This window comes from Strix uralensis, chromosome 1 (genome assembly GCF_047716275.1).
Source record: "Strix uralensis isolate ZFMK-TIS-50842 chromosome 1, bStrUra1, whole genome shotgun sequence".
Taxonomy (NCBI): Eukaryota; Metazoa; Chordata; class Aves; order Strigiformes; family Strigidae; genus Strix; species Strix uralensis.
The window spans coordinates 136798163-136824087 of NC_133972.1; the positions used below are offsets into that span (position 1 = coordinate 136798163).

The following is a 25925-nucleotide window of genomic DNA, read 5'->3' on the forward strand; positions in this document are numbered from 1 at the left end:
TGCTTTGGTGGGGAGTGAGGGAAGGGTGCGGGGGGGAAACAAGTTCTTAACAAATTTGTGGTAGGTATAGCAGTCTGTTTTGGATGGCAATGTTAGTGCCATTTCCATAAAGAGCAGGAAGAACCTTAGGGTAAAATGAAGGGTTGAAGTGATAAAGGCTACTATTTTGTATAATTTTCACCTTACTGTCACAGCATATATCACTACTGCTTCTAAGACTATTTTAGAATCTTACTGGTCTGAATAGAAACTAAGAATTCCTGCCTGTATTTGACAGTGGCTCACTTAATGCTGACATGGGAACAAGACAAGTGTGTGCAACTTAGCTTTTGCTAGCTCTTCTTTTTCCCCTCACACTTGCCCTGATGAAGCATTTTTTTAAACAATCATATCTCTGCAGTCCTCATTCTGATAAATAAGTCAAGCTTTTCAGTTTTGTCTTTGGAAATCAACTCTTCATTCCTCCTGAGCACTTCCAAAACCTTTCACTGAATATTTAATTTGGTTTTGTTAAATACTGCATCCATTTGATATATTTACTACCAATATTTTTTTTCTTGACAAAAACTCAAACATGAAATTATTTCATGTGTTCTGGCAGGGAAGCTTTTTTGCTTCCGCTTAATTCATGGTAATCAGCCTCTATGCATATCCAGTCTAGTTTACTGTCCTGCCTTTTTCTGAAGATTCAGCATTCCCTTTCTTCATAACATTGCTTGTTTTGGACCATATCTAGGCTCTATTAATTGCTATTCTGTCCTTGCTGCATAGTGGGGCCATTCTTTTACCTGTTTTGGCAGATAGCTTTGTTTTGGATTTCTTGCTTTTATCCCTGTGCTGTTTTTCTGAGGCTTAATTTTCTCTTCTGTCCTGTTCTTGTCTCCCTTGGTACCCCCATCATGTACAGGCTTATTAACAAACCGCTCTCAAGGGTACTGTTTGATTAAATCTGGAAACTTTGTTTCAGAACTGAGGTGTGTAATACTAATCCCCAGCCCTGTGCAAATTGTGGAGTTGTTTTTTTATTTTCTTGACACTTAATAAATAATTTCCTTACTTTCTCAATGCTTGCTCTCTTGAAATTGGATAACAGTTTACCTTTTTACTTATCTTTGTTTAATACAAATAGAGTGTTTAATCCAGGAGCATGAGCTACCGAAAGAGTTGAAGCGTTTTCATTTCAGTCACAACTTCTGTCAAGAAATTATCATGTCCAGAAATAGCTGGACCCTATCCTGTCTGTATCTGGGAAAATAGTTTATGGTGATGATTATGATGGTGATGTTTTGAGGAATTCTGTTTCTTTTTTTTCCTTTCTCAAAGCTTTGCATTATTTATCTACATATTGCAAGGTGTGGATGCATCTTATCTATGTTTTAGGAGTTTTCTAAGACTAATTTTGGTTTAGGAGTAATTAGATTTGAAAAGGTTATTATCTAAGTAAGGCTAGAGTCTTCCCCCACACACCTTTCTAGAAAGAGTCATTGCACATTTCTAAATCGTTACATAGGTGTAGCTGTGAGTAGTAATACAGCCCAAAGACATGTTATGGTTTTGGGTTTTACCAGATTCTTTGTAGATACTGTATCTGTTCTTACCATTCAGTGCTTCCCTAACTGTTTAACTTGCAGTTTCTCCTTTGTTGGGTGTGCAAGATCTTCAGTGATGGTATGAACTGGATGACCTCATACTTTCTTTTTATGGTGGCTCATGTAAAAAATGTTGACTCTGTCATTGTTCTACAGCTAGCTACTCTGAGACAAAACTGTTTTAAGGTTGCCAAGGAGGTGAATATCATCATGTATCCTATGTTATGCTTGCCTATGCACTTTGCAGTCTGTGCATTTTGCCCTGTTAATTTAAGAAGTTGTCCATGGCCTGCTGCTTAAGCTCATTGGCATTGATCTGCCATGCATTCATGGAGAGTGAGGATGTTGTGTGTGTGAACATTACTTGCAGGACTTGATTGCTATATAAGATACCTAGTTCAGGAGGACAGTGCTTAAGTCTTTGCAGCTGAAGCTTTTGCTGTTTACAGTCTAGGGAGGGTCTAGAAGGTGTGTAGCTAGGTTTTATGCCAGTGCTTGTTTAGCAGTATAAGGGAAAGCTAGTTTTCTAAGAAGAGTCTTATCAGTATCCTACTGGATGCTTCGTTCCAGCCTCCTGTGTTCCCCAGGAAGGACTGAGAGCAGTTTATTTGAGCAGTTAACGTAGCACGAATGCAAATATCAGGCTAAGGAACTGATAGTGATGGCTGCCACTTCCACTGAGAGAGTTAAAAAGAGAAGTAAGCTACTGTGCAGGATAGGAGGAAGACTGGGGCACTGGTCCAATTTTATACATCAGGAATTAGCAGCCTTCTGCACTGGTTTCCTTGCTGTGCCCATCCTCTCCCCTGAAGGAATAGCCAGGCTCCTTCTGGTGGAAGTACAAGAAGGTAGAGAAGGGAGGTCAAGTAGTTGCCTAAGAGACAGGAGAATACTGCTGGACACTCAGCTGTCAACTAGATTTATGAAGCCAGGGAATGACAATCTGTCTAGTTACCGGAGTCCTCTGCTGACATGGGATTTGAATGGCCAGACCTGTGCAGCGGGTTCTGGCTATGCCTCCCTTGATCCCAGTGCTGTGTATTCTGTAACCTGTGCTGTATTTCAGCCACAGGAGTGTCCCCTGAACAACCGTGTCATCTGCCAGGATCATGACTACAAAGTGCATTCAAGATTTTGCAAGGAACAGTTATCTTTGTAATTGCCTTCCATATGTGCTTTCTCTTTAGGTTTTGGTGAAGTGTTTAAATGCTTTACTTCCTTAATATTAGTCTTCATTATGGATTATCAAGTTGTTAACAAATTTCATAGCAGATTTTTTATCAACTACTATCTGATGGCCAGGTGTTCTTGTTGGATATGAACTAATTTATGAAACTGCATTAAATCAGCTTTGGTGTTAGCTTTTGCTTACCAGGTACTTAAAAAAATTTCTGTAAAACACCAGACTCTTCTAATTGTTTATTTGTGTTGATGTCTATGTGACTTAGCTGTTATAGCTCAACAAGTATGTTTACACAATACATTTAACAACCTGCTCTTATTTCTACTACAGGATTAAACCTGTGAGGTTTTATTAAACATTGCTGTTGGCAGTAACTTTATCTTTGTTACTACAGGTTTACAAAGTGCTGGTCTCAGTTGGCAGAAATGAATGGTTTGTCTTTAGACGGTATGCGGAGTTTGATAAACTCTACAATACGGTAAGCAAAAGGCAAGCTATGAAATTGTGCCAGAATAGCACAGAGTAACACTTGTTCACAGTGTTATAGTTTGAGTTAATTCCCTCTTGAGGAGTTTGAGTCAACATTCAATAACCATAGCAGCCTGTTTGAAGAAAATAACAGGGTGGGTTTTTTGAACTTTGGTTTGTTTGAATTTCAAACTCAATATCCACTTATTTGTGGGGTTTTTTTAAATTATTGCTTGGGATCATAGCATAGTGAGAGAAACTTCCAATTTATTGGTTGTGAAAACATCTGAAATGTGCATCTACTCATGATGGTAAAAATCACTGCAAAACTTAAAACATCTAGGTAGATAAATTTCTCTTAAAATAAGTGTTTTACTTTGAAGTACTGAAAGCAATGAACAAATCCTCGTTTCTTAATAGAAACTTTCTGGTAAGTCAGTCATGGCAATTCCTACCTGATTTTGTGTCAGTGGTCCAAATGAAATAGGCCTCTTCAGCAACTAAGTATGGATTTCTTGTGTTTGTTGCTAGAAGAGGATTTTCCTCCTTTTTACACAGTGGGCAAGTGGGGCAAATACATGTTTGGATGTGCAGTCTATTATGTGGATGTGCAGTGTGTTACGTGTCCTGTGTCCATGCTTTCCTCCAGTTCTTCATGTTGAGAGCCCACAGCTTTTGCTTTAACAAAAGAAGAAATAATTCCTCTGTGATTCCCTGTAAGAACAGATTACCAGCTGCTTATCTGTGCCTTCATTTCCTTTCCAGTGTCCCTATGGGAAGTAGTCAGGTTTTTTTCCCTTCTGCCTCACTGCACATGGATTTATATGTGGCAGTGGTATACAAACGCAGGCAGTGAGCTTGGAGTTGTCTTACAAGGTCTGAGCTGAAGTCAGCCTGGATACACCATGCTATGCATTGCCTGCATCTTGGGATAGACTTGCAAGTGATGTGAAAATAAAGTATCCCCTTTTCGATACCTGCAGAGTGAGTGTTGGTGATCCTGTTCCCTTTGCTACATTCTCTTGCCATTCAGATTAGCATTGCTCTCTCTGCTGAAGTTTGTTCAGCACTGGTCTTTCTAATGCATGTAGAGGTGGAGGTCTTGGGGAAGCATAACCAGGAGGACAGTTAGCCCAGTTTCTAATCAGTGTAATTCATACAGGATAGTACACTGAAAAACTCATGCTGCTAACTGGAAGAGATATTTGTGTTTCTAAGGGAAAAAGAATTGCCAGCTACTGTATTAGAAAACTACTCTCTTAAGAGAATGAGAGTAAGATTGCTGTTCTGGAGCACATGAAGGTGAAGCAAATGTAAGCAAGGCTTGACTCCTGTCAGGTTTTTTTGATAAATTCAGTGCTGTTATATATTATCTTCTGGTCACTTCAAGTGTAGAATATAATCAAATTGTCAAATGCAGCATCGTAAAACAGGCTGCTTATCTGTTTACAATTTTGACTTAGAGGTAGATCATCTGTGGTTTCTAAAGCTTTAAGAATGTTGTTTGGGCAAAACCCAGAGGCCTGCAACCCCAACCCGTCTTAAACCTCACCCATGCACCCCTGTGCAAGCAAGCAAGAAAAAAACAAATCCAAGACAGAGAATTAATGGAGGAAGGAAGTAAAGAGGAGAATAAAACCAATATTGAAATTCTAGCCTACCTTTTTCAGTCTGGGGCAAGTGGAAAATAATTTTGGCAATGTTGCAGAAGATAGCTGCAATAGTCCATAGCTTTCTAAAGTGAGATGGCCTTTGAATTTAAAAAGGTATGACTGGTGCAAACAAGCTGAGTGGCTTGGATTTGTTTTTTTTTCACCAAGTGTACGAGTAGATAAGATAGAGAGGAGCAGTGTTACTAATAATCAGATGTTCAAACTGTTCAACAGAAAACAAAATGCAATTATTTCTAGGTAGTTTGATGTCTAAGCACAATCAAGTTGTATGTGTTTTGTTTTTAGCTAAAGAAGCAATTTCCCACCATGAACCTGAAGATTCCAGCTAAAAGAATATTTGGAGATAATTTTGATCCTGGTAAGTTATCATCTTGTTACTCATTTTGTCAGTTTCTTTATATGAAAATTGATCTATTTCAGCCTACAAGAAGCTATCTTAGATGAGCTTTACACCAGTCCCCAAAGCAGTGACTAAACCAAAGTTTAGTCATGCTTCAGTCAAGAACAGGAACTAGCGTAGGTAGGTGTTCTACCTTGTGATCGTGAGCAAAGTATTGCTTAGTGGCCCAGTGCCTCTCTTGCTTTAAAGGCTATAGCTCCTCCCTTATTCAGGGTTGTGAGAGATTCTGAACTGTCAGGTGTAATCTCTCTTCTATAAAAGCAAAAGCCAAAACCCAGACTCTTCTAAACCTATGCCTAGTAAATTTTAAACTTCTTTTGTGTGACTTTCTTTTTTTTCCCACTGTAAAATGAAATAACTAAAGGATTCATCTTTGAAGGCTTTTGAACTGTCTGTATTTAAATGTGCTTCTTTGTACAATTTAGATGAAAATGAACCTCTTCCTGTTGTTGTTCCACTTACAGAAGCCTGTCTGATGTGAACATGATGTGATCCAGTTAGCAGTGATAGGTCGCAATTAAGCTTGCTCTGTCCACATCAAAATACTAACAAAAAATCACTTGTGAAGTGCATTGAATTAACCTAGGTGGTACCACCAGTGAATAAACAAAAAGACAAGTGGGAAGGCCAGGCCTTTGCTCTGTGTGTTTATACCCTTCATTCAGGCTGTTTTTACTTAAGGATTTTCCTGATGGTCATTGGGAACCTCCCGTGACTTGCAGATGTGATCAGACTGTGTTTGTAGTTTCACCTCCTCCTGCACCTGTTTCAAGCATTTCATTTTTCTCCTTTGCTGAAGAACAAATGAATCCAAAGGTATTGAACTCTTGGGATATGTTGTTTTGGGTGTTTTAGAGTTCTTTGAAACAAATTAATTTTTGGCAGTTACAATTAATCATTTGGATCCTGATGTGAAACTCCCTTTCATTTTTTATTAAAATAATCAAATGCAAGTATCCAAGCTCTGATGTCCTCTTCTGATGAAGATGTGAATGATTGCCAAAAGTTTTACTGTGTCTACAGGGATTTCTCATTTTGTTTTGGTTTCTTTCCTTTTCTCTGACTTTGAGGTTTTCAGAGCTGACTGAAGAGCTAGTAATGTCATGCAGTCTGGTCTGCTGTACAGCCGAATCTACAAGTGGATTTCTTGGAGTCACATTTAGGAAACTGGAGTTTAAATGGAAAAAAAACTCCTGAAACTTTATTAGAACTATATATGTAAAACAAAGTCCTCAGACTTGTTTTAAATTTCTGTGAACTATGCTGAAATCCTTGAAGCATGAGAAACTAAATAGTTCTCAAGACATTTCTTGCTGGGGGGCAGGGTGGAGATGGAGCCATGTTGCTCATTTAAATAATTCTTGATCTTAACACTGATTTATTGAAGCTTTGATGTAATGTTTCTGCTGGGTTCTGAAATAAGTCACATATTTTACAAATGTTGAAAAGGTATTTTACTTCTGTCAATCCATACTTGGGTATGCAGCATTGTACTATTGCATTGGAGTGCAGTAGAGTGAAACTTGATATATCCCTTTTCCCAAAATCTACCAAAAATACTGTCATAACATATGTTGTCATCTAAATGCTTCATTTTTATTGTCACTTAGATTATTTCAAAATTAATCTTGTTTTAACTTCAAAAATGGGGCAGAGGGAAATCAGAGAAACCAGTCAGAATACAGACCTGGAAAATTACAGACTACATTTGAACTGACATGATGCAGGTGTTTTATCTTCAACAACACGGAGATCTCTGTAGGCTTAGAGTGGCTGTTGGCATTGGACATCCACCATACTGAAACTGCTGATGTTGGTGACTCCTGTAACATCTTCACACAAATTTACCTTCCTGCTTGATGTCAGTAATTTTGGATTATTAAATACCCTAACAAGGGTTTAGAGATTATATCCTTGAAACAATATGAACATTTTTCTTAATATTTGAAGTACAGCTTTCAATTAAAATTTAATTTTAATTTAAAATTTTAATAGTTGTCAGTAATCTATATCTGACAGAGTAATTGGAATACTCTAAAAGTTCATATACAAGTTAAATATTCTTTTTCCGTAAAAATTGTCATTGATATGAGTAATGAAAGACAAGATTATTCTGTTTTACACTTTATTTCATGGTAGAACTCTCTTTCTATTTCACATCCATTGTGTATCTTTCCATATTGCTAAAGAAAAGTTACATGTCTTAAGCTTTGGATGAGGGTGGAGATTCTGAGGATTTTTTTTTTTTTTACATCAGAGCTGATGTCCAAAATGGAAAGAAAAGCATTTTATTATCTTTAATGGTTACATCTGAGTGCCTGTTGGTGGGATGAATTGTGCAACTTTCCCACTGCTGTACGTATGTTATGGAAATATGCTGCTTGGTTGGACTGTTCATGTAAAAACTTGATTTGCGTGTCTGATGTCAACTTTTGCCTGTGGGTTGTTTTTTTTTTTCTGAGTGGAATCAGGTCCTGAAGGGTTCACCCGTGCAACAAAGGCTGTACAGGTTAGCCCACAGTGGTTACAGACTGTTCTTGAAGCACTTCAGTGCACTTTGTAATCTATCTGGCTTTCTACATTTTCAAGTAGTGTTGCAGAGTAACTGAAATTTGTTCTCTTACCTCACTTGAATGTCTTAAGTTTGTGATTTTCATACGTAGAACAAATCCTGTTCTCAATCAGTCATGAACCAATCTTTTTAACTGCTATTTAAGTCCTAAAACCACCTAAATTTGAAGTCTTTTTCACAAGCTGACTGATCATTCTAATAAATCTATCTCTTTTTTTATTTCAGATTTTATTAAACAGAGAAGAGCAGGACTGAATGAATTCATTCAAAATTTAGTTAGACAGCCAGAGCTATGCAACCAGTAAGTAGCTTCATTTCTGTTTTATAAGGAGTATTTAAAAGACACGAGATGTCAAATACAAAATTGCAAATAAAGTGCTTTTAACCAGAAAATGTGTTTTACCTATTCAGTGCTCTTCAGTGTAATAAATAAACTTTAATATGGCCATTCATTCCTTCAGGAAGAATCTACAGACTGAGGAACAATACGAAAATGTTTTTGTTTTCTGCAAACTGATCTACAAATAAACCTGCAGACAATTAACTGATCTTAATTCAGGGGGTGCAGATTCCAGTGTAAAACTCTGCTGTAGGGCAGGTGTTCGTTTTGCCAGTGGCTGTACTGTTTGAGAACTCTGCTGTCTCTTGCTAGTGCATTGCTGGGAGTAAGTCACTGCCTCGTGTGTGTACTCCAGAACTTATTTTAAGTATGTTAACCAGTTAGCTTGCTCAGCTTGCGTAGGTGGTCTGGGATAACCAAGCTGACCTGCCTAAAGCAAATGAATAAGCTTGCACGTAAACTCTTCCATTACAACTGCGGGTGTGTTAACCTCCGTCAGTGGGACAGTGATAAATGAGAGATGGTGATATGCTGGAGTCAGCTCCAGTTACATCTGGAGAATAGCACTTTGGTGTGTGAACTAATTTGAGGGGTAAACTGCATTGTTCTTTCAGTCTAAATCTATACCTAATCAGTTTAAATTAAATCCATGCAGCTTTCTATGTTGCTTGAACTCATAAAATGGTAAAACTCTATGTTTGGGTTTAGTGTTGAGTAAATATCTGCAATACATAGGCTTTGTTTAATTAGCCTATCTGTACAACTTGTGAAACTGATCATTTCCCACAGGAAAAAAAAAACCTCTTACCTGAATTTTGCTGTAGATTGCAGTGTGCAGTCAGATTATTTTTCTTTTTTCCCAACAAATGAACTATTTAATGTCCTAATAACCTGAAATGCATACTTCCTTTCTTTTTTGTAAAAAAGGAGCATTTTATATATACTTCCTTGTGGTAAGTAGAAAAAATTTTGAAACAAAGTCTTTTCGGTGCAGTAATTTTCCACTAGAACAAATACTGTGAGGTTTGCGGTCGTAGTAGTGTTCTTCTCTGGGAAAGAATAGAAAGCACTTTAAAAAAACTAATTATTGAAAGCTAATCTGTTTTGTTACATTAGGAAAGGACACTGGTTTTGTTTAGCACAATCTCCTCCCCTCTTTAGTTGTCAGTATGTCCAAGTACCAAATACTCTGTCTCAAAACATACTGTATTTGTTCTCCAATGGTAAAATGGTACTTTTTTAATGCACATCGCAAAATCGTGTGCTTAAAAAAAAGCCAAACCTCAAATTCACTTGCCTTCTTAAATTTTTGTGAGCTTTTAAAATTGTTTGACGCTAAAAGGCATCTGTAGCTGAATCTGTTCTTCAACGTGGCACTTAGCATGTCTGATACATTAAAACTAACTTAAACAAGAAATAGGTCTTATAAAGTGTTTTGGTGCTGTTAAAAGTGTGTTAAATAAAAAGCTTATTAGGCAAAGTTCTACAATGAAAACAAAATAGAGACTGAAGTTTGTCTTGTACTGTTCTCATTCTCCCCACCCTTAAAGTAACAGTGATTTATGTGGGAGAAAAAGGAAGCCTTTAATTCACAGTTTAAAGTCTTTTCTACGGTGTTTTTCTTTTAATAACTGCAAGGTACTTTGTTTTTCTGGAGTGAGCTTGTACTTTTTGCAGTGCTCCATTGCAACAAATCATATTGATAATTACATAATCTGTCACCTTTCTGTGTGCCACTGAATGTCATTAGTGAAGAAATACCAAAACTTTATGACCTTGGTTGTTTGGTTTTTATTGTAAAAACTGCTAGAAACTACTCAAGGAATATGTGGTGATGGAGTCTTTGCAAATAGTCCACATCCTTGCTTTCTTAGACTGTTTTGCTTTAATATGCTAATTAAAATTGATACTAGGTAAAATAACTTACGTAAAGTTGGTCATGTACAAGGAAGACTCAGAGGGTTATGCATTCTCACAGAACTTGAAGGAAGTCCACCTTCCGCTATATCTTTTGAGCATTAAAACCAGTCTTGGGATGTCCTATTTTTAAGTCCTACCTAGGAAAACTGTTTCACTAAAAGCTTAAGGATGTTTCATGATGATGTCCTCATTTCTGGATGGAAACGCACCTGAACATCTGAATTGAAAAGCACAAATGTCAGATTCACTATGTCCAAGATGGTAATATTTACATTATTCTTGGAAACATACAACACTGTGTTCTTCTTTTTTCTTTTTTTTTCCTTTTTTTTTCTCCTTCAGTGGACTTTGCTCTTGGGTCTGACATATTTGTTGAATATTGTATCAAAGCCAAATTTTTCTGCTCAATAATAAACCCAATAAAAACCTAAAGCATGTTAGAGTGATTAGAGAGACCCTGTAACAGTTGATAAGGATTTTCCTGCAATCACTGTCAGGTGAAATATGGGGTGAAATGGATCATTGGCTTAGGCAAAGTTGGGAATTAAGTGGACTAGCTTCAAGCTGCATTTACTCAGCTGACTGTATTTGATAGAGAACTTGATCTCACGGATAGAATGCAGGTGCTGCAAAAAAAACATGTCAGAAGGGGTGGAGATGTGATAATGCATCCCCCTTTGACTGATGTCCTGAATAGGAGCTGGGAGTTTGTTATTTGTGAGCACTGTGAGGCCCCCTAAGTCACCGAAGAAGTATTAAAATCGGACTGCTCACCTCCTCAAATATAGGTCTTCACTAAAAAATTAATGCATTTAATTGTCTCTCAGAACATGTCCAAAGAAAATCTGCTTGAATCCAAATGTATAATAGAGGATGCATTAAAGATGTAACATAGTTATTTTTAAATAGTCCAAAGTAGCTCCTTAATGAAAATGAGAACATTTGCATAACTCATTTGCAATAACTCATTTGAAGAACTCAAGGATGACAATACCCTGCAACCTCTGTGGGGAAATGAGTTATCAGTTCTTTAAGTGAGAAGTGGGGGTCTGCATTTGTTCCCTAGAAGAAAATCGGAGTGACTAGATTTTTCTGGTTTCAAAATCTGATGAAAATAAAAATGAATGTGAAACCCCTGGATTGTAAGATCTTGCAGTCCATCTTGGGGAAAGCAAACCTTGCATTACATTAGTTGTACAGTAGCATTTTTAAAGAGCACATTATGGCTTTTTGACCCTTTGCTTTCTGTAAGAAAGATGGAAGTGTTTTGTTTTTTTAAAGTGTGTGGAGAAGGAGGAGGAGCTAGGCACCATTATTTAAATAAGGTGTCTTAAATGTTAAGGTTCTGTCACTAGCAATTAATTTTTCCATTTTGCTTCAAGATTTGTGTGACTCTCTGGGCTCGTTCAAACTTCTGGGTGTGTCCAAAATTTTTGTGTGGCTTCGTATGTTTCTGCAGGAAGGCTAATGCAGAATGAGTATCAGAGAAGGAATGGTATTTAGGTGGAACTTGACACCCCTTTGTGGATTTCAGAGATAATCCATAAACTAAATCTATCCAGTCAATCATAAAAATCCAGACAAAACCAACTTTTGCTAGTAGTATATGTACAATGTATATTGAGCATCCCTTTTTAAACTGTTTTCTTGATCCTTCACAATTTCATATGTGTAGTTATTTTAGGAATAGTTTCAGTGTATTTTAAAATACATTGAGTTAATACATGTGAGCTAATACGGCATAGAAGTCCTACCAACCTATATAGCATTTTGCATAACATGCTGCAATCTTGCCTAAGAAATTGGTACATTAAATGTTTTAATCACTGTTTCTTTGCAGTATTTTTAAAATTACAAATGTGAACAATGTAACATTGATCAGTTACATTTCTGGCTGCCATGTATTGCGGAGCAACTGTACAGCAGCCTTTTACTTATTTTTTTTCATGCTGTGAATTCAGTCATGGACAAAGTTACTATAGTAACTATTTGAGATGTATTATAACATGCTCTATTTAATCAGCTAGTTGTCCAGAATAATTAATGCTGAAAGGTAATCAAGGTCTGGTTCTGTTGTTCTGTCTGGTGAAAAGCATTAACCATAACTTCTTATTCTTGATTTTATGATATCCAAAGATTCTGAAATGTGAATTGTTGCATCATGAGCCAATATTATTACAATATTCAAACCACAGTGATATTTGTGTTCCTGGGACAGGAAATATATCAGAATTTGAAGTTCATATAAGATGGGAAGAAAAACTGAAATGGTGGGAAATTGTGTGAGCAGTCTTGTTGCTTAAACCTGAAAGGCTGAAGGTAACTGAAACAGATTTCAAACAGGGTTTAGGAATACAGAATGTAAGCAATGGAGTCTGGGAGCCTCAGATAGCACAGGACGTGAGTTAGGTTCAGTAATGCTAATATGAAATGCAGGAGCTGGGGAAATGTCAGAAACAGCTCATCTCTTCTGATCCTCGCTTTACAGAAGCGTGGAGGGTGAAATAGATTGAAAATAGTGAAGTAAGTGTATCTGCTTCTTGTATAAAACTACACTATTTTATATATACTGGGAATAAGATAAAAGAGCAGCTCCATAGTAAGTTAGTTCTTTTCTTGCACTGAACTGCTTATGCAGAGTTTCCTGTTGGTGGCTGCCCTGAGACCTTCTCAAAGAACTTTATCTCTGAAATTTAGGTAAGATTTCTTCCTTGATGAGCAGGCTGCCTTTTAGTGAACTGAAGGAACCTAAAAGATTAGGTCATCTCTTCAAGTAGTATATAGGCTATACATGATACCCATTTGTTTAGGAATTAATTTTTCATCACTTGTATTACATTATTCTTTACTCACTCATTGTGCTGCAGTTAAGAAAGACATTACATTCTCTTGAACTTACTGTTGGGTAAGCCTTGCTTCCTGGGAGTGGATTCTCGGAATTTTCTTACTGTCCCTCCTTTCTCCCAGTCCTCTTCCCCAAGCCCTCAGCAAGACAGAAGCTAGAAACTGACGCCGAAGGCAAAATGCTGCTCCTTAGGTACTGTGGGAAGCCTGTAGTATCTCTTGCTGGTTCCTGCATTTGTGTCCTGCAGCTGACTGGAAGGATTTCTTAACGTTGCCTTGTCAATGCCCAGCCAGAATGCATTTGGAATGTGAAATTGCCATCTTCCACTTTAAAGTGAATGGGGACAGGAACATTACTACCACGTATCTCTTGGGACAGGCATCTCTCTTTGGGATACAGACTACATATTTCATTCTGTATTGTGTTGGACTATTTAATTAATTTTGGAAAACTAAAAATGGCTTTAAACTCTTCGTTTTTTTGAAAGTAAATTGATTTCCTGGTGGTTGCTAGCCAGTTAGAACTCATGCTTGCTTCTAATAGTTACCTTCTAATGCAGTTCTGCAGAGCATTTCTTTATGAAGTCTTCACATATATATATACACTTTAACATGTCAGTTTTTTGCAAGTGGAGAATTTTATGTATGTGTAACGCATTCAGCAGTTGAATTATGTTGCTATAAAATCACTTCTTGTACACGGTCCTTAATTACCAGAACTTAAATATAAAACTTCATGATGAGCAACTCCTCTGTACACTGCTGTTTAATCCTATGCTTCCTGTGGTTATGGCTGAAAATTGTGCAGGTTATCGGTGTGCTAATGAAGTTAACTCTGGTTCTAGCCCAGATGTCAGAGCATTTCTTCAGATGGATAACCCAAAACACCAGTCGGATCCATCGGAAGATGAAGATGAAAGGAGCAGTCGGAAGGTAATAAAACAGAAGTAGAACAGTCTTCTAAACTTTAGCTACTTGAGGGCAACCTTAGGTGTATTATTTACTGAAAATTACTATTTGGTTTCGCAATAAATCCCTTCCATGCTCTTTAGAACAAATCTGTTCCACTATGAGCTGCAAGATATTTTTCTGTGAGATGTGAACAGCGTAGAGGGGTAAAAGTGATTGCTAGCTTTGTCTTGCTGTTTCCCTGCTTGCTATATGGGTTAAAGAAACACAGCTTTAGTCATAAGCTTAGCTGTCACAGTTTTTGCAGTCTCTTCAAAGATTCTTGCTAAGAACATCTGACAAGAACTAGGGGAGATTGAATGTTTGTCTTTTTTGTTTGCTTGTGTGTTGTTTTTTTTAGAGGGGGAGAAATATAATGCGGGGGGGGGGAAAATTGCAGTCTTTCTAGAAGTCACTAGGGAGCCAGGATGGATTTGATTTCATTTCACATATAAAAGTGTGTGAGGTCTGAAGCCTCTTTTGTCACAAAAGCCACTATATGGCTAGATGGATTCTCTGAAAATTAGTTTACAGCCTCCAGAAACAGGTGCTGTTTGAAAAAAGGGGTATTTCTAGGAAGGCAGAAGCGCCATATTTAAGCTCATTTTCTCTGTGGTTTACCTCTTGGCATATGGATGTGATGTTATTACTTCTCTTCTTATTCAGCCCCTGTTAAAGATGTAAGAGTTCTCATTTTGGTCTGTGTGTGATCCACAGCAGATTTAGTGTTTTCTGAAAGTTCCACTTCCAAACATGCCAGTCTGCTTTTTTTTTAAGTGTTTGACAGCACTATGAGCACACAGCAAAATTCTAATTTAAAATACCAGTTTCCTCCTCCTTTGAAAGGTATTTTAAGTAATGCGGAGTGATCTAAACCTTCTGTGGAAAATTAATGATGTGTCAAGCCACAACAAATTCAAAATAGGAAAAGAGCTAATACATAGGGGCTTGGACCATTCTTTTGATAGGAGATTCACCTTCTCATAGTTACTGTAAATGATGAAGCTGAACAATAAGGAAGAAAAACAAGCCTTCAAATCTTTGTATACAGTAGCTTTTCCAAAACTGTCCAGTACTACTGTGTGATTGGCTCTTATTAGTGAGTAGTAGCATCCAGCACTGCTGTCAGGGCATTCTTTGCTTCTGTAGGAGCACTGGTTTTGTGATGCTGCTAGCCTGTCTGTCCCCAGGTAACTTGTATTTGAATGCAGTTTATCCTTCTCTGATGAAGTCCAAAACCACAATGAGGGTATAAATACTGCTTTTTTAATGAAAACCAAAATGAAGAAAATTACCTAAATGACAGTGGCTTCCTCCTCTCATTGTAATTTATAAATTCTGTCTGGGTGTGTACTGGTAAGATTCATGTCATTCCTGGAATTGAGTTAGTTAACCTTTAATGTCAGGATAGAAAAGGTTGGTAGGGGCTGGGAGAATGTTCACTTCTGTTTTGGTTTTTTTTTTTTAAAGCACTGTGTCTTTTATTAATTACTCTTGCATAAACCGTGTGGGTTTAAAATTATTTTATTGGTAAGATCTTGGAAAATTAAAATAATAAAAGGTAGAAAATATATTCCTAAGGCAAATACAGAAAGGGTAAGTTCTGGATGAGGAACAAGTTGTTTGTTGAAATGGTCTTAAATTTTTATTGCTAATCTTGTCCTCTGTGTCTGGACACAATTATTTTATTACCTTCATCCTTGAATGTGATGTGTGTAGAAATAATCTGTGACAAGGTGATGCTGGTTAGATATTTCAGCTCACAAAGTTCCCAATTTGGATGTTAGATCTCTTTAAAAATTTAATGTAACAAGTGTAAAAGTATGGTTTGAGCAAATTAGTAGAGTAATTTGAAATTAATATTGGTTGACATATAAGAGAGATTTTTTTTAAAAAGGTATTAAAAATAAACCTCTTTGTCTCTCCCAACAGTTAAACTCTACCTCACAGAATATCAACTTGGGACCATCTGGAAATCCTCAGTAGGTTTCAATTAAATTGAATTAAAATGTAATCAATTTAATATAAAATTTTTATTTTAATTAAATTTTATTTAAATTAATTTTTAAACCCGAAGAGTTAGACCAAGCGTAATTGTTAATAGTATGAAAAGTTCTTTGGATGTAAGCCTTTATTTGTTGATTTGCAGTGCTCCAAAGGAAGCAAAACACTGAATCCTGTGCTAAATAAACAACCATTTTTAAACTTCTTTTCTTCTTCACCTTCAGATTTTGTTACTTTGCTGTCCTTTTACTTAAGGATGCTATAGCACAGATGACCTCTCTGTCTTGGGAGTGGTCCCACAACTGTTAAGAATGTGTGTACACATTCTGAAAACAAGTTTGTTTTAATGCATGGCGAAGGAGCAGCTTGCCTTGTTGATACTACAAACCTAGCTACTGCAGTCATAACTTGCTTCTCTGTTTGGTGTCTTCTGTAGAGTTTCTGTTCTCAGTTCTGTGTGAATCTGTGCTTTTCTCATGTAGGAGATGACTGCTATTTTGGTTTTGCTTTCCTCACAAACTTGTTCTGGGCTAACGGGAGGAAATGCTTAATAGATTGCAGTAAGAAATTAATTTAAAGAGTACTTCCCTTCAGGAACAATAAATGGAGAGGTGTACGGTGATGTAACTTGTTTTGAAATTTGAAAACACAGATAATTGTTGACAAAAATATCTCTGAATTGTATTTAGGAAAAAGTTAAGGGAATCATGGGAAAACTGAAAGGAATGGTGATGTGGGAAGTGGAAGAACTTGTGAGTGAATTCATATGTATGCATGCAGAAGAGGAAGTCGTTGGGGCCTACCTCCTCTTGCTGTAATTTAAAATGAGGGAGGAATGAATGGAGGGAAGGATGGGATAAGCAAAGAGAGGATAGATAACAAACTTGGTCCTTCCTTCCTTCCCTCATGTAAGCTTGAGAATCATTTGGCCCCCTGGAAATGAGAACTAAGCTCCAGGAAAAGTCATGGAGAAATGGAGACCTAAAAATTATAAGAAACTATGGAGAATAAAAGAACAGTCTTGCTCCTCCTTTAGATCTTAACTTTAAACTTACAAAATAAACTCAAAGGATGCAACTTGAATGCTTTACCTGGAGAAAAATGGAATTGCAAAATGAAGAGGAGTTGTCTCTGAGGGAAGGTCTGTGGAAGTCTAGGTGTGGGGTGGAATGAAGAATAAAGGAGGGTGCTAACAGACTGTTCTTCTTGCATTATAACTGCAGTGCTACACTAGACTGCTGTACAGCTATAAAGCTTGTAATTTCTACCCGGATGACTTGTCTCCTTCCTAAATATCTTTCAGTGCTAAACCAACAGACTTTGATTTCCTGAAAGTTATTGGGAAAGGCAGCTTTGGCAAGGTGAGCTTTCTTACTACTGTGTCTTATCCTGGTGCAGGGATGCTAGCTGGTGCCTTGTGCATAGTGACTGTTGGCTAGAGACTTGCCCAAAGGTTTTGGAAGTGGTATTGGTCTGGGGTGGCTTAGGAACTGTTGTACTGGATCCCTGTGCTGCTGCTTCATGGCCCTGCCATTTTCCCCCTGGTGTAGCAGTTGTTGGCTGCCTCAGTCACGTGTTGGGAGTAACAAAAGGGAGCTTTTCCCTTTCTCATTAAGAGCAATAGGGATCCTCTCTTTCCCCCAGAGAGGAAGGGAGGTACCCCTGTGCTTATGCAGCAGCTGGAGTACAAATCATGCATTTCCCTTTGTTGGCATGGACTGTTTCGTCAAACCCCTAATGCTATGGAGCAGTGTGAGCAACAGCCCATTGAAAAGTGACTTAAATATTGATACTCTACAAAGATGCAACAGAGAGTCTCTCCTGAAGTCTTTGTTTTCAGATTATTTTTCAAATTGTTTTTCATTAAATTAACTTTAAAACTTACAAAAACAGCTGAAACTGATCTTGATAGTGATTCATCAGGTCATGGAAAATAAATAATATAATTCAGTCTTTCGTGATACCACTGTTGTGACAGATATTTACTGATCTGTAAGCTCACTCTATTGGTGATTGTATTGCTGTTGACTATATTAGAAGCAAAGAAACTGTATTGTGGAAAAAATAGCATGAATCTTCCCAGTTATGTTGAAATTATGAAATTGTTCCCAACAGAACATCAACTACAACTAATGACATTTCTTCATTTGTTTTGAATTTCACAGGTTCTTCTTGCAAAACGAAAACTGGATGGGAAATACTATGCTGTCAAAGTGCTGCAGAAAAAAATTGTTCTTAATAGGAAAGAGGTGAAGAGAAATATTCTTTCTCCACCTACCTCCTGCCCTTTTTCCCTTAATTACAAAATCATTCCTGTTTACATATTGATCTCTTACTTCCTTGCAGCAAAAACATATTATGGCTGAACGCAATGTGCTTTTGAAAAATGTGAAACATCCATTTTTGGTTGGATTACATTACTCATTCCAAACAACAGAGAAGCTTTACTTTGTCCTGGATTTTGTTAATGGAGGAGAGGTATGTGGTTGTTGTGTTTGGATTTGAGTCTCTCTGTTTTGCTAAATCTAGGTGGGAGGAACAAAATGATTCTTTACAATGGGCTGTGATCAGCATTCTCCCAATTTTGAAAATGCTGTTATTATCTGCTGTTACTACAGACTTCTGTAGCTATATGGACCCTGTTCCTCTTCTTAGTAACAACTTTAATCCCAAAGTTATTCGCAGTTGTCAGAAACACGGTATTTTACAGTTGGATAAATTTACCTTTATTACAAATTAATCTTATGTTGACATTTTTCACCACGTAAAACTATCTTTTCCTCTTGCATCTGCATTAGCTGAGATGCTAGTATTTCAAAAGTGGAAGGAAAGAAACTGGCAACTGAATTTACTACATTAATACTATTGGGGACCTTGGGATTATTCTGTAGCCTTGCATGGTCTAATTACTTATTGCCAAATAGCCTTATCCTCAGGTTCTTTTCCTTGAAGCAGTGCTACTGAATCTGAAAAGCCATTAAATAACTTAGGGGAAAACTCATGAAAGAGATGGAGAAAGTCTGTATATGTCTAAATAAGATGTTCTGGAGCAGTTTGTCTTAGCTAGGGACCTTTGCTTTTCAAAGTACCCAGTACTTCCAGGAGTGCTCAAGAAACTCATGTATAAACTGGTTGAATAGCCAGTACACATGAGAAGGTTATAAAATGTTGCTTCCGTTCCTTCAGCAGGTTTTGTGTAAAATCAAGGGTCTTGTAGACTAATAATACCTGGACTTATCTAGGAAATTAGTTGTGATTGAAGAAAACAGTGTAGTGAAAAATTACTGTCTGAATGGAACTATCCAACATATATGCTTTAAAGAAGAGCTGTATGTCTTGTCACTTGCTGTGTTTCAGTTTGGTAATTCATTGGTGTAAAATGTACACATTTAAGAAGGTCTTATCAAAAGAAGATTGAGCAGAACAGGGAAGAAGGATGAGACAGGATACTGTTGTAGGTGATAAAACTCTGGTAGCTGAAAGAGCACAGGAGAAGGGGTAGAATTTAAATTGTTTTGGCATACCTCAAGGTTTCCCATTATGTCGCTGCAGCTGGATGAGATTTGCACTAGGGTATACATTAGTTCATATTCATGTGGCCTACTGTCAGTATTTATGGTGCTCCTAGAGCTGGTGTTCTGACCCCTTTAGGTGTCAGAGTTGGGGCAAGACAGGCCTTTCTCTTGTCTAATGTACTGTCATCTGATTTAGACTCTTATTAGCAAACTCCTGGTTTGCTCTAGTCTGAATTCCTGGCCACAACTTAGTTTGGCATTCTTTCAGGCAAACAAAAATACAGTTCAAAACAGCTTTCAGATTTGAATGAAGTACTTAGAAAGCTCTGATGTCTTTTTATTTTTTCCCAAACTTTGTAGGCGGAAAGCAGAAAATTTATGCTTTCTTAAAATCTTCAGAAGTTGAATGGGTAGTATAGTTTAATCTGTGTGTTTATGACTTAATCTTTAGCTAGACTTCTGTATCCACTCAAACTATTTGAAGGCAGACAGCTCTCTGTAGTTGAGAGAATTTGTGGATCAGCTTGGAATATCCATCTTTGAAAGTGATCTACATCTAGGTGATCTCAGAACACAATTCTGTAAATACTTATGTACAAGACTTTGAATACGAGCATAAACAGAAATGGAAGATTACTTATTTGACACCAGGTTACATTCTGTTAGGAGGCTATTTTGTGTGATTTAATCTTGCCAACTTCTGTTCACAGCTTAGTGGTTTACCTGCTTTTGACTAGTCTTGGATTTAGGGGAATGTCCTTACGTTTGAGTTACCTATCCATTTGTGAGCTACAAAAAAGAAGGGAAGAGAGTAAATCAATGACAAAGTCAATCACAAAACAATTTTATTTCACATTTTAAAAAAAAAGTGGACAGCTAAATAAAATCACTTTTCACTGTTAAAATTACATGTTATTAACCTGATTTTTTGTGTATAATGTTCTTATTTACTATTTGCATATTTACAGCTGTTCTTTCACTTACAAAGAGAACGTTCCTTTCCTGAGCACAGAGCCAGATTTTATGCTGCTGAAATAGCCAGTGCACTGGGCTACTTACACTCCATAAATATAGTGTACAGGTAAGTTTCTGAAATGTATCCTTGTCCTGCAGAAGTTCAAAATAGGAGAAGTTACTGAATAAAAACCACTACATGAAATCATCTTACGGGAAACTCGGACATAACCACTTCAACAAAATTTGAAACTTTCAGCTGAAGAATAAAAGTCCTTGCCTCTGAAGCTCTTGCGCCAGTGACTGCTGTTTTGAATTAATATGATTTTTTATTTTTTTAAATAGGGATTTAAAACCAGAAAACATTCTCCTAGATTCATTAGTAAGTATGCAACATAATTTTTGGTTTTCTATGTTCTCTCACAAAATTGACACTTGGGTTTATCCACATGTTGAGCATGTTCTGTTTTTAAAATGCCATTCTTTCTTAAACAGGGTCATGTTGTGTTGACAGACTTTGGACTTTGTAAAGAAGGGATTGCAAGTTCTGATACCACTGCAACTTTTTGTGGGACACCAGAAGTATGTTGACAACTTTTGTGGCTTTTTGGCTAGTAATCAATGCCTGTTGACTATTACTAATACTTGTGTAACTGGAAGATCAAATATTCTGTTTTGTACTGTTGGAGATTTGCATTCTTTTAACAAGCTCTTCCATGAAACCAAACCAAAGACAAGCTTCCTGCAGATCTTTGTCCTTTTTACTACTACGCAGTGTCTCCTGCTTACAACCCATATCCCCATAACTCATGTCTTCCTTTTTCTAAGCCTTTTCAAACATTGCTTCCTTCCATATCTCCTAACCACTGGCTAGACACAGGACAGTTTGCTTGTGTAACAGCTGCAGCAGATTTGCCAATACAAATCCTGCCACTGATTTTTAGTAAGTTTATAGGTACTTAATATCTGAGTCTTGAGCAAATTTTGCATATGCGTGAAACTTTGAACTTGCTGACCAAGTTTATTGAACTCTGCTGTCTTTTTTACTGAGAAAACTTAGAATCTGGAAGTCTTGAACACATATGAGGGACTCACTAAAATACCAGGATTAGTGGCTTTGATAATTTTGATAAACATACTTTAGATTACAGAAAAGGCCTTTGAAGGCAATGAAGGATGAGTGAGGAGCATTTAGCTGAAACATTTGAACTCAAAACAAAGGAAAAAAAGGCAGGTGGCAACATGTGACAACTTATCCTAGTTATGATCAGAGTAGGAGTCCATAAAGCTGAGGGGTAAATGTGAGCTGAAACAATATTTGTTGAATATTTTGGAAAGTTCAAAGGACAATATATAGAACACTGGTGACTACATCTGTTTGAGAAAATCTGTGGGGTTTTTTCTCATGTTCAGAGGCTTAGTCTTCACACTTACCTTGGACTTGCATGAATTGCAACATAAGAGGATGCTAACGCTGTTGCTTCATATGAGTTCTTAAAAGTATCAATACTAAACAAAGCAGTTGTGCATTAGCCTTTCTAGTCCAAGATGTAGATTCAGATCTTTCATAATCCTGCTAAAAGTGTAATGAACTTCTCAGTGTTTTTAAACACGTGAGTTGAATGACACTCAGTGAGTTCCAACACTGAAAAAGCTCATAGGATGTTGTGAAAGATTAGAAAAAGCTTCAGTAGTTGAGTTCAAAACACTTCATGCTTTTCATGCTGCTTTTCATGCTTTTACAGGGTCGTCTATAGTCAAATGAGTTAACAGGGCACTGACACAGGAAATTTGAGAAATACTGATCAAATTAAACTGAGTTTCAGTCTGTGCCTTGTCTGACTATCGTCTGATTGTAAATTAAATTTCAGAATTTGGGTACAAGAATGATAGAAGTGAGCATCCTCTTGTTTTGAGAGGTTAGAAACTGTGTGCAGTAGATGAGGACTGAGATGATGATGATCCAGCCACAGTGATTTTATATTACATAGTCACAAAGAATGGTCTCATGAAGTGGCTGTCCTTGTGCTGCAGTGTTAATAAGCTCTGAGATGCTGAGTAGATTTCTTGCAAGGCAGATGGAAACCAGTTAGCACTGTCATTCAGCATTTGATGGTATGGGGTGTTTATCACAAAATCAAGTGATACCTACTTGACAAGAATCTCTAATTTAGCAACTCACAACTCATGCCCTCATCGAGATTTACAGTGAAACTTAGTATAGGTCCTGCAGTTTCTCCATAACAGTAGATTTGAGGCAGAATTAATATCTTCTTACTTCATTTTTATGCACTGGATGGAGAGCATATAGGCTTAGGATGGCAGAATACACATGGCTAGTAGCCGGCTTGCCTCTGCAACAGTACAGCAACCTATCTGAAATGTAAAAACAAGCTTCATAATAGCAGTGGCAAAGTAGTTTGGCAAAACACTACTGTGTGGGAGGTATTGTTTCAGTTGGGAAAACAGGTGTCCTATTTGGTAAATGACCAGATGGTGCAGAAATATCTGCCAGGTTTGTTGAAGGACAAGATAAATACTTAGCAGTTTTAAAATTGCTATGAAGCAACTTTTCCTGAAGGTGTTTACTGTGATGTGAGTAAAACCTAGGTTTTATTCTTGCTAGCCTAATACTCTAAAATAATTTTTTATTTATTTTTTTATTTTAGTATCTTGCACCAGAAGTCATTAAAAAGCAGCCCTATGACAACACAGTAGACTGGTGGTGCCTTGGTGCAGTTCTTTATGAAATGCTTTATGGGCTGGTATGTACTTAATACGTGGGGGGTAGGGGTTGCTTCCCTCCTCTCTCCCCCTCTTTATGTGAAATAACCCTGGAGTGTTGTTAAAGATGATAACTTTTTCAAAATATTGAAATACTCCACTTAAATGGATGAACAGTTTGTCTTATACGTAACATAGCACCTGTTTTTCTGTTTTGGATTTTGTGTTGCCTCTTGATGTCTAAAATTTTGCTTTCCAGTGAACTGCTGGACATCAGCTCTGATGAAGACAAGTAGTCATCCCTTTGAGGGAATATGGAAGTAAACTGAATCAACAATGATAACACCCAGTTAAAAAAAAAAAAAACAGTAAAATTTTACCAAATACTGGCATAAATAAAATTAAAATACTTCTTTTTTTTTTTACTTAGGTCTCCCAGCTTTTCTCCTAGCTTTTCCAATTCTTGATGAAGCATTAGAACAAAAAATCTTATTATGTTTCTTCTAGTCCTGTGTAATTACTCCAGTAACAATTTGTTGTTAGTTTTCATGAGTTTTATCTCCTCCCATAGGACCTTAAATAGGGAGATAGATATGTTTTTCCACTCATGTTCTTTTCAGGCAAGTTCAGTGGGAGCTTTGAAGCTGGATGGCATCTGTGGCTACTTATGGGTGTGTGAACATGTTAGGAGAAGAGGAAGCAGGTGGGGAAGCTATCAAGTGTAAAGATCTGGCAGTGCTGATGACTGATTTAGAAGTTAGTGCATAAGAGGTAGATTTCTTCTTCACTGCTAGCAGTTTGTATTATAGAATCATTTACTGATCATACACATGAAACAAAATGTTGTATGTGGCTTCAAATTCATGTATAACTTCTTGGGTTTTAGCCTCCTTTTTACTGCCGTGATGTTGCTGAGATGTACGAGAACATTCTTCATAAGCCCCTAGTTTTGCGCCCAGGAATCAGTCTTACAGCCTGGTCTATTCTGGAAGAACTTTTGGAGAAAGATCGGCAAAGCAGACTTGGAGCAAGGGAAGATTTTGTATGTAATGTCCTAATTTATCACGCCCTACTTCATTTAAAGGGACATCACCAAATTCATGTGCGCAGCACAGGTTTAATAGTTGGAGATAGAGATTGCTCTGTTATGTCTGTGTCTGTTTTCCTCCTCTTTATTTCTTTGTTAAAGACACCAGTGTGGTCAATCCCTGAAAGTTGATGGCTATAGGAGAGAGATGATTGTCGTGGGGTATAAATATTTTGAGCTTGGTTGCTGCTGTACCTGCCAGCAAAGGAAACACAGTTCCTGTTGTAGTAGTCACTAAGGTGTACTAAGGTAGGTTTCACTGTTAGTAGTGAAACTGGGAAGTAATCAAAAGAAAAGGCTATTTTCTGGTAATGTCAGCTTAACTAACTACATGAAAAAAAGTCTTCAGATAAAGAGGAACACTGTTACCATGCAAACAGCAGCTCTTTTTATTTAAGCCTTAAAATCATGGCAAATGTTTTCCCAGTGTAACACCACAAACTTTGTTTGCAAGAAGGTGATGTGAGAAAGTATAGATGTCCTCAGAACTGTGCAATGAGAAATGATCTAGAATGACTTCTTCCATCCGGTTAACTGTGAGACCTTTGTAGTCTTCTGTTTGTAGCCTTAGCATTAGGTAGTCTGACCTTGTGACAGAGCAGTTAGACTATGACATCATAGTTTCTCAGAGTGTGGAGCAAGATGAAAGGATTAGCATAGCTGTGTGCTGCTTCGTAACTAGTAAGCATGTTACAGAGTTGTTGAAGAAGCCACATCTCAGACAAGGATCTGCTTTACAAAAACTAACAAAACTTTAAGGCAGGAGCCGAGAACATTCTTGCTCTGTGGTGGGCTTCAAGGTGGTTGATTTTAAGACTTAAAAGCAGAAAATACAATCTTAAAAGAAAACCAGTGTGTAGAGGCAGGCTAACAAATTTTAATTGCTGTTTTTACCAACTACAGCTTTTATTGCAAAGTAAACCGTGAATAAATAAACAGATGAAGGACTTTTTTATGTGCATGTAGTCTGAAGTAGTATTTACTGTGATGCACAGGGTGGATTTCTGAAATATCTAAAATCTTTATTCCTTACTGCAGCTTGAAATTCAAAAGCACCCGTTCTTTGAATCTCTCAGCTGGACTGATCTTCTTCAGAAGAAGATTCCACCACCATTTAATCCTAATGTGGTAGGTGCCTGGTACTGTTTTAGGTCATACTTGTCAAATTTCTGCCTTTGAAGGCTCATCTGTTTGCAAGGAATGTTTGTTTCGGCATGGTGAAGAATGGGAACCCCCCAGTGCTGACTGGCCTTTTGAGCAAGGATACTGTCTTTTTTTACCTAAAACTCAGTTTGACATATCCCTGTTTCCTCTGCTTATTCCTGTCAATTTTTGTGGGGTCTGAAGAACGAAGAAGAAAATACAGATAGCCTCTTTATTTGAAGACTTTCCAAAAGACTACTTTCCTGCTTTTTTTGTAGTTATTAAGCCTTAGTTGCAGTTTTTCTTTATCCTCCCATCAGTTTAAACTCTGTCAACCTGTGACTGCTTGTCCAAAAACTTGGGGGAGGTGGAGGGGGGACAGGGCACGACACGGATGGGACAGTAGGGAGGAAGTCCTCCTTAAAGTCACATCAGAGCATCACTTTCTGTCAAGTCTGTGTCTGTTTGGTGAAGAAGCCTTAGCGGTCTTGTCTCTCTTCTCAGTGAGTAAATATTTCTATGCTTTAGTTCCTAGGTGTGTTACTGGGAAGCTGATCTATC

General features: G+C 37.3%; 1 protein-coding gene across 7 annotated transcripts in view; it reads left to right on the plus strand.

Moving 5' to 3' along the window:
- SGK3 (serum/glucocorticoid regulated kinase family member 3) overlaps positions 1-25925 on the plus strand; it is a 64584-nt gene that overhangs the window by 36814 nt on the left and 1845 nt on the right. For 6 of the 7 annotated variants that reach the window (XM_074882412.1, XM_074882377.1, XM_074882387.1 and 3 more), the window contains 14 exons: positions 3167-3250; positions 5199-5271; positions 8111-8186; positions 13835-13922; positions 15870-15919; positions 17245-17302; positions 18107-18190; positions 18288-18419; positions 20425-20537; positions 20756-20792; positions 20906-20992; positions 23080-23175; positions 24021-24176; positions 25260-25349. In XM_074882412.1, the coding sequence (XP_074738513.1) occupies positions 3167-3250; positions 5199-5271; positions 8111-8186; positions 13835-13922; positions 15870-15919; positions 17245-17302; positions 18107-18190; positions 18288-18419; positions 20425-20537; positions 20756-20792; positions 20906-20992; positions 23080-23175; positions 24021-24176; positions 25260-25349 (1224 nt within the window). The remainder of the gene's footprint in view (positions 1-3166; positions 3251-5198; positions 5272-8110; positions 8187-13834; positions 13923-15869; positions 15920-17244; positions 17303-18106; positions 18191-18287; positions 18420-20424; positions 20538-20755; positions 20793-20905; positions 20993-23079; positions 23176-24020; positions 24177-25259; positions 25350-25925) is intronic. The other variant, XM_074882428.1, reaches the window with a different exon arrangement.